Source organism: Corylus avellana, chromosome ca1 (assembly GCF_901000735.1).
Source record: "Corylus avellana chromosome ca1, CavTom2PMs-1.0".
NCBI lineage: Eukaryota > Viridiplantae > Streptophyta > Magnoliopsida > Fagales > Betulaceae > Corylus > Corylus avellana.
The window spans coordinates 48,259,180-48,268,192 of NC_081541.1; the positions used below are offsets into that span (position 1 = coordinate 48,259,180).

General features: G+C 34.4%; 1 protein-coding gene across 1 annotated transcript; it reads left to right on the plus strand.

Moving 5' to 3' along the window:
- The first annotated feature begins 2,432 nt into the window (after positions 1–2,432).
- On the plus strand, positions 2,433–8,353 carry LOC132191196 (nuclear transport factor 2). The gene is made up of 10 exons (XM_059606179.1): positions 2,433–2,605; positions 3,770–3,840; positions 3,936–4,073; positions 4,518–4,791; positions 4,872–5,098; positions 5,370–5,547; positions 5,681–5,802; positions 5,889–5,948; positions 7,065–7,128; positions 7,696–8,353. Exons 2-10 carry the CDS (start codon positions 3,784–3,786, stop codon positions 8,001–8,003), a joined length of 1,428 nt encoding a protein of 475 aa, XP_059462162.1. The 5' UTR covers positions 2,433–2,605; positions 3,770–3,783; the 3' UTR covers positions 8,004–8,353.
- Positions 8,354–9,013: the final 660 nt, after the last annotated feature.

Consider the following 9,013-nt stretch of genomic DNA (forward strand, 5'->3'; position numbering starts at 1 on the left):
CCATTGGGCCACAACCATGATCCAAATGAATGTGGGACTACTAGAATAGGCCATGTGGAAGCCCACGGAAGACAGGCCCCACAGAAGTCCAGCAGGGGAGCTGGGCACAACCACATCCCCAGTTCTTTTAGGCCTACAAAGTAAGGTGCAAGTTTCAATCAACCACCTATGGGAAGAAGCTAGCTAACAGAAAGACTATTAGATCAGGAAATCACAGGAAACACATGAAAATGGCAACAACAAATAAAGAAAAAGGGAAGATTAAAAAATAATATTTAATTAAAGTAGAAAAAGATGTAGAGAGATTGATGTTTAATTCATTTTAAAAGTGGCTTTCGTCACCAAGAAGTAACTCAATCGGCTGGAACCACGTCTAATGAAGCAAAGATCACTAGTTCGAATCTTCTTTCCACCTATTGTGTGAACATGTCCAAAAAAAAAAAAAAAAAAGTGGCTCTCCAAATTAGAAAAAAAGTGGGGTTTTCTCTTCAAATCTCACTTTTGTTTGAAGAACTCAATATGAATGCTCTTTCTCCCCCTTATTCTTAGCTTTCTCTTGCATTTTTCTTGTCTTAACATTATCTAGTGTTCCTCTATTATTAACTTAGGTATCGGAAGTGGTGTTGCCATCTTCCCCCTTCTTTGCGTGGCACCCACCAGTAATACCCTTATTTTCCTCGTAGAACATAGGGTTGGGAGTTATCAGGCGTGACAACTGCATCAACAATTTCCACCCTCTCTCTCATCTACCAATATGAAAGAAATAATTAAAAAATATATATATTTAACTAGAATAGAGAAAGATGTAAAGAGTTTAATTCAATTTAAAAGTGGCTCTTCAAATAGAAATTTTGAGATTTTTTTTAATTATTTTTTCTTCAAATTTAACTATTATTTGACTATGAGTGAGTAAGAGTCTATTTGGAATTATGTTTGAGAAATAGAGCTTTTAAGTCAAAAAGAACTTTTGGGCAAAAGTTTCATTTTTAAGCTTTTACCAAAAATACATTTTGGCCATTTTTAGGCTTTTTGGACTCTTAAAAGCGCTTTTAATTTTAATTTTAATTTTTTTTATAAAACAAGTATTTCTTTTTTCATCAAACGGACTTTTTGAGTATTAAATGCACTTTTAGACTCCCTTGTAACACCTCGATCCCATATTTGGAAGATGAGAAAAGCCTGCATGGATGGTTTATAAAGATAGTCATGAGTATTAAGTCCCACATTGCCTAGTTACTAGGTGAAACTGTACTTTATAATAAATTATAGGGAAGCTTCAAATTGACTAGTCATTTTGGAGTAATAGCGCAAATGTGGCTAGCGCTTTTTTCTAGTCGTTACACACCCCAAACATGCCCTAAGCACTTGGGAGTTTAAAAGTAGGAGTTAAGTGTATCATTTTTCAAAAGCTAATAAAAGTCTCTAATTAAGGCCTCTTCCTATACAAACTGGGTTGGAGAAATTTCTTTCAACATAGTCTATAAGAGTGACATATGTCATTTTTTTAATAACATGTGAGTTTTTAATAACATTTGATCCAACTTTATCTTTGGTATTAAAAAAACATGTGTATCTCATATATTCAAGAAGCACATGCCACTTTTATAGACTAGGTTAAAAGAAATTTCTCCAACCTAATTTGGAGAAAAACTTTATCCATTAATAATTGTACAAGAAAGATTTTTTTTTTTTTTTCCAAAAAGACTTTTAAAACTCCAGTATGCTAAAAAATTAATAAATTATATATAATTAAGGCCCTCAATTATGGCAATTTGTCTTACAATATTGGGCCTTAAAAACACTCTAGACATGAAAATTATAATTTATTGAATGACATGTAGTCATTTAATTTATTTTGACATGTACAATTCACATTGGAAAGTTAATAATTAAGACCCCAATATCATAAAATTTTATTGTAAATGTCCAATTGTTTACTTTCCCATTTACAATTAATAAAAGTCCAACTTGCATAACTTTCTCCAGTATGGCAAGTTCAATTTCAATTAAATTGTTATTATAACATGGAAAGTATTTGTCTCTAATGTGCTCCAATATTAATTTGAATTGAATGCTAAAAAGAATATAAAAAACTTAATTATTAATTTCTCATCTCAAAAAGTGAGAAGAATAATTTTTAAATAAAATATAATATTAAAATTAAAATAGATGTTATTTAATTAATAAGACAAATTTCTCACTTACTTTTTTTCATTAGGCCTTGAAATGTATGGAGCACCTTGGTGAGAAACGTATATATATATATATATATATATATTACTAATGATAAAAAAAAGTGCATGAAAAACCCATATTAATAATAATAATAATAAAAAAAGTATTTTTGACATCATATACAAGACACTTTTAAAAACTGAGTTAAATGAATTTTCCTACAAAATTTTTGTGTAATTAAATACCAAAACTCTCTCTCTCTCTCTCAAGCACACTCTTCAAGATCCAAAAGCAAACCCTAATAAAAACCCTAAGAAAAGAAAAAAGAAGGGGAGGTGAGAGGGGTCGCTGAGCAAACACAGAGACTACCCCTTCTCTCACTCTCTCTCACTAACTCACTCACGCCGTCCGATCTGTTCTCTTCGCTCAGGTAATCCTCGCTTTCCAAATCCCATCAATCATTTTCTTCACTTTTTTCCTTTTCATTTTCTCATGCCCTGTTTGTTTCCTGGGAAAACATATGACGTAGTAAATTCGTTATGTTTTCTTTGTTTTCTTTTTTCTTTTGGCCCGTTTGATTCCCTGGAAAATGGGTTCGTAGGGTTCTGTATTTGTTTTGCTGGGTTGATGATATTTTCTTGGACAAAATAGTGAAGAAGGTTTTCCATCTAGCTCTGAGCTCTCCATCTAAATGATCTTTGGTGATGGTTAGGAAAATAATCTATTGTCGTCTTTTCAACTTGCTTCGGGAGTATCTACAATAGGGAAATGTGCTTGCTTTTTCTTGGAAAAGAGAATTTTCCTGAGAATATGTTCAATCAGCTATAGGTTTATTGAGGAAAGTAGTTCAAGAGAGTATATCTTTGAAAATATGGAGTGTTCAAGTTGGTGGAAAATGGGCAAATGAGCTCTACCTTAAATAGCACCTCCTAAATAACATTACCATAAGACGGAGGAATAAGCAAGACCCATTGGGTTCTTTTTACGTGTTCTTGGTTTTCTTTTTTCTTTTGGCCTGTTTGTTTCCGGGAAAATGGTCCGGTGAAAATGGGAAAATCGATTCGGAGGGTTCTGTATTTGTTTTGCTGGGTTGATGATGTTTTCTTGGAAAAAAATAGTGAAAGAGGTTTTCTCTCCAGGTCTCCATGTATGATCTTTGGTGATGGTTAGGAAAAGTCTTATGAAGTCTTTTCAGTTAGCTTCAGGAGTATCTACAATAGAGAAATGTGTGTCCTTTTTCTTGGAAAAGACAGTTTTCCTGAGAATATGCTCGGTTAGCTATAAGTTCATTGAGGAAAGTAGTTCCAGAAAGTATATATTTTTGAATATATGAAGCATTCAAGTTGGAGGAAAATGGGCAAATGAGCTCTATCTCAAATAGCTCCTCCTCCTCCTAAATAACATAATCATAAGATGGGGGGTATAAGCAAGACCCATTGGGTGCTTGTTTACATATCTATAAGAAGTTGGTGACAACTAGTTTTTTTTTTCTTTGTTTAAATCTATCTAATAGTAAATTATTTTTACTTCACAGTGGTTGTGAAATGTGATAGCAAGTAGTCGTTTTTAATTAGAATTGTGATTGCTTTTTCAGAGATCAATTCAGTGATGGCATCTTTGGAACAGGAAGTCTCAGCTGCAGCTTGCCCTCCTGGTGCTGATGTTGTATGTATTGATATCGGATATGAAATGTTATAAACGGGCTCTATTTTGGTTTTTGGGTTATTAATTGGTTTGGATGAATTTGTGGTTAAATGTAGGTTGGCAATGCCTTTGTTCACCAGTACTACCTTATCTTGCATCAATCCCCCGAGCTAGTTCATCGATTTTACCAGGATATTAGTAAGCTTGGTCGTCCTGAAGAAAATGGGGCCATGAGCATTACAACCACTATGCAAGTGAGCTTCCACCTCTCTTACTCTCTCTCCCCCCTCTCTGTGTGTCTTTTTTTTAATTTTCCTATTTAAATTATCTTTTCTTCCCCTTAAAATCTTGAGGCTTACATGTTTCGGCTTGTTTGTGTTTTTTCCTGGTTGCGTTATGTGATAAAAATTTATCTCTGGTTGCTTATAGTGTGGTAGAATGTTTAAAATCGTTCTCTGGTTTCAGAAAGTATGATGAAATGGAGGATTTTAAAAACTGAAATTTCTCACTTACCAAACAGAGCACTTCAGACAATGTAACAACTAGAGTGGGAAAAGGAGGGGTTTTAATTTTATTGCCCTGTTTACATTATTTGTGTGTTTTTTGTAGGTTCATTTACAAATGGTAGTTTGGGTTGAAAATTATGAGAACTAAATACTGATCCCTCTATTTTGTGTTGATTGATTTTCATTGAGTAGGCAATCAATGAGAAGATACTCTCTCTTCAATATAGTGACCTTAGAGCAGAAATCTTATCCGTGGATGCACAAGATTCTTTCAGTGGGGGAGTTCTTGTTCTTGTGACTGGGTATTTGTCTGGAAAGGATACTTTGAGGCGTAAATTTAGTCAGAGTTTCTTCCTGGCGCCTCAAGACAAAGGCTACTTTGTTCTGAATGATGTTTTTAGATATGTTGATGAGGGGAACCAGGGTTTGGATAATGATGTTGAAACGCCTCCTAGTCCTGACCTTGGTAATGTGAAATGCAATTTGCAATTCAAAGTAAAGCTGTTTGGTGCACTCTAACTGATTTGAAGGATAATTGTGTTGCAGATCCTTCTTCTGTCCTGGAGATCCATATTTCTGAACCATCACCTGCAGTGCCAGAGGACGTTGATGTAGAGGAAGTGTATAATCCTCCTGAGAAGGTACAGGATTCGATTGAAGAAGAGGAAGCACCTGTTCCTGAGGTTGTTGATCAAATTTCTGATGATTGGCAGATTGTGGCCGAACCTAACTCTAAAATGGAAGAAGTGCCAAAGAAGTCATATGCCTCTATTGTACGTTACCATCATGCAAAATCCTATTCTTATCACTTGTTTCTTTATGCATTTTGTTGGAAAGATTAATTCTGGTAATCTCTACATGTGGGGGCTAATTTAATAGTACACTGAGATTTGAGCACACACGATCTCCTTTACTTCAATTTGTCATTTCTAGTCTTTTTATTTTTTTATTTTTTTTAAATTTTATTATTATTATTATTATTATTATTATTATTATTTTTTATCAAGGTCTTATATATTAAAACCACTTTATACTGGTTTACAGGTTAAGGTTTTGAAGGAGAATGCTTCTCCTTTCTCAACTCCAACTCCTGCTCCTCGGAAATCCATTCCCAGGAGCCAAGAACAACCATTGACTGCTGGACCTCCTCCTGCCCCGGTGTCTGACATTCCAGTTTCCAGCACAAATGCTAATGAAAACAGCAGTAATAAGGAATCTGAAGGTGTGCTTTTTGTTATTATTGTGTCAGTGTTTCTGCTAGTTAACTCACAGTGTGATCGGCATCTTTCTTGTTGTGATTACTCTCTACAGGTGTATTAATTTAAATAATGTCTACTTTTTGTGTGTATGGACAGCTGATGGTCATTCTATCTACATAAAAGGCCTCCCTGTGAATGCTACCCCTGCCCTACTCGAGAATGAGTTCAAGAAGTTTGGACCCATTAAGAGTGGCGGTATTCAAGTTAGAAGTCAAAAGGTATGTCATATGTCAACTTAATATCTGTTGTTCATTGCTAACTGTTTTCTCCACTAATATTTATTTTCAATGTTTCAATACCACAGGGATTTTGTTTTGGCTTTGTGGAATTTGAGGTGGCAAGTGCTGTTCAATGTGCAATCGAGGTAAACATCTGATTTTTCTGTGCTGATCCTTTTTTTGTTCTGTTATGCTTGATATGATTGAGCAGAGATTGATGGGGCAATAACTTCTTTCATTTATTGACTGTATCACTTCTTGGATGCCATTGGTGCGAATATGATTTCTTACACATATTTACAAATTCTAAGGATGTTTCTTTATGTATATAATGATTTATTGGAATTGGTTATGACTGAGATATGCTGGTTATATTTCTGGAATGTTTGTCAAATGGACAAGTGCCCTGCAAAGTGTACTCTCGTGTTCATTAGATATCGCCATGGTGGTAATTTTTTTTTCTCTATTTTCTCCTGTTATAGTTTTATATGACTAAGTAGATGGATAGGCCATAACTTGTTTCCTTAGTTGAATGGTTTGATACATTTATTTCTGAATCTTTTTTGTGAGTTAGGCACTTTGATTGAAATCTAAATGCAATAGGTCTAATATATGTGTATAAGAAACCAACCTGGGCAACCAACTATTGCTGCCCTTAGCTCAAGATTGTGTTTTTCAGTGTTTCATCATCAACACAATGGGTTGAATAGTTTATGCCAACACGACCATTATCTATAGCCTTATGTTGACTCCTAGCTACCTTCATTGTTAGCGATGTATGATTATCCTGACTACTATAACTGCTTTTGAGATACCGTTCTTATATTTATTAGTTTATCTTTCTATTCCATGCCGTTGGTGCTGCAGCAATTTTCCAGACTTGCTCTCTTGACCAGATTCATTTTGTTGTTATACTTGAGAATACTGAAGTCCAGTTTAAAGAAGATATGGGGTTTTGATGGCTAATTTGTTAGTAAATTATAACTTTTAGTTTTTAGTCAATTTTCTAATTTTTACTCAGCTAGAAAGTCTTAACTTCTTTTTTTGATATTTGAAAACAAAATGACACTCAATTGAATTAGTGATATGATACCATAATATGTCTAGACATCAATACTCGTGATTTCTTGGATTTTGGTTTGATTTTGTTATCTGTAAGACTATCATATTTTTGTTTTAAGCCCATTGTTGCTTCCATTTGCTCTTTAATATTGTCTTGTGTTTTGTTATTGTGTGAAATAATATTTCCATTGACGTTTCAGGCTTCACCCATTGTTATCAATGGGCGCCAAGCAGTTGTTGAGGAAAAGAGGTCTACCAGTCGAGGTAAGTTGTATTTTGTGGTCAAATTTCTCTCACTTAAGATTTTTCTTTTTGTTTTGGGAATATGTTTAGCTGCTTGGCATTTTGTGTTCTTTTAGGAATTAGATAAAGGGCATCTGATTTGTGATTTGCTTTCTAGAGAAACATTGGAAGAAACTGTTTCTTTTTCTATATAGTTCATGTTAGATACAGCATTGGTCTTTTAATGTTGGAGTTAGATGAAGGACATGCATTTCTATATCACTAGAGGAAAGGGATCAAAGGAGCAGCTTGTGTAGGTCTCAACATTGTTCTAGCCCCTTTATGTCTTGGGTAAAAGAGCATCCTTGATTGAATGAGGAAATGGGCTTTACGTCCTATCAGTTATTTCTTTTCTACAAATCTCTTAGCCATACATAATAGACAATTTGTATTGACATCAACTTTGATCTATTTGTTAGAGATTTCCGTGCAAGTTCTACACAATAGACAAGTTGCGTTCTCGTACTCACTATGAACTCTCTGTCGGGCTTATTCATGGTCATCTTGATTTCTTGACATTTGATAGTGTGGCTCTTTTTCAATCTCCAGGGAACAGTAAGAGTCGATTTTCATCTGGAAGGACCGTTGGATATAGGAATGAAGGATTAAGAGGGCGTGGAAACGGAAACTATGGAGGTGGCAGAGGAGGCGGCTATGGTCGTGGTGACTTTAATGGCAGGGCTGAGTTTGGAAACAGAAATGGCAATCGAGGAGGATTTTCTAGCCGTGGAGGTGACGGATACCAAAGGACCGATCACATGGGTAGCAGCAACGGCGGTCGGGTGAATCGTGCTGGTGGATTGACTGTTAATGCAACAGCCAGAACTACAGCACCTCGGATACCTGCTACTGCATAAGGATTCACAGCTTGTGAGGAGGATAGATAGCCGTTGAAAATTTTGTTCTGGTGATTTTGTCAAGTGATTGGAAGATTTAGTCCTTTTTTTTTCTTTCCCCTTTTATCGGTCTTGGGTGGATATTCTAATCCTCCGTGAGAATTAGTACGTTGTGGGCATAATTTTCTGTTTTTGATTAGTCATTTTTGGGGCTTTGGGCATTTATGTGAATGTTCTTTTAGTTGGGCATTAGGTCATCTTGGTATGGAATTTTTTTTCCTTTCTGGAGCGGAAATGCTCAATGTGAATGTAGCAGACCCTCTTCTCTTTGAGCGGTTAGAATTTTCAGAAGTTGGAATTGTTGTGAATCAGCCAAGTATGCCATCTTTCAAGTAAATTGACTCTTTTTACAAAAGGGTTTAAGAAGAAATTTCAGCAATAAATAATATTATAACAGAGAATATAAACAATATTAAAACAAAGAGAAGAAATTTCAGTAATAAACAAGATTTTAACAAAGATGAAAATTTACTACCATGTTATTCTTGTTTTTAAAAATTATTTGACCCTGATTCAATGCAGAAAGCCTTTGATGGGTTGAGCCAATTTTTAGAATCTGACAAGGCTGTTTTTCCAATTATATTAACAGAGGTAAAATGTCAGTTTACTAGTTTCAAATCAGTTCTAGAAATTTTAATTGGATTAACATCAATTGATAATATGAAATCGTTATGATCAAAATTTTTTTTGATAGTGTGATACGTCAGAACTAATAAAATTGTGACATGTGTTCTACTTAAGTTAATGTTATATTAACGAAATATCTTAAGTCAGTGTCCGGTGGACAAAATTTGACAATATGAAATAAATCAATATTCTTTTGGTATACAACACATGGATTTCTGAATTTATTTTGATAAAATAAGAAATTAATTACAAATCAGGTAAACAACACATTGATTTTGAATTTTTCAAAATATCAGTTTGGGTATCAAATATCCCCTGATATGAATAAAAAATTGTGTTTAACA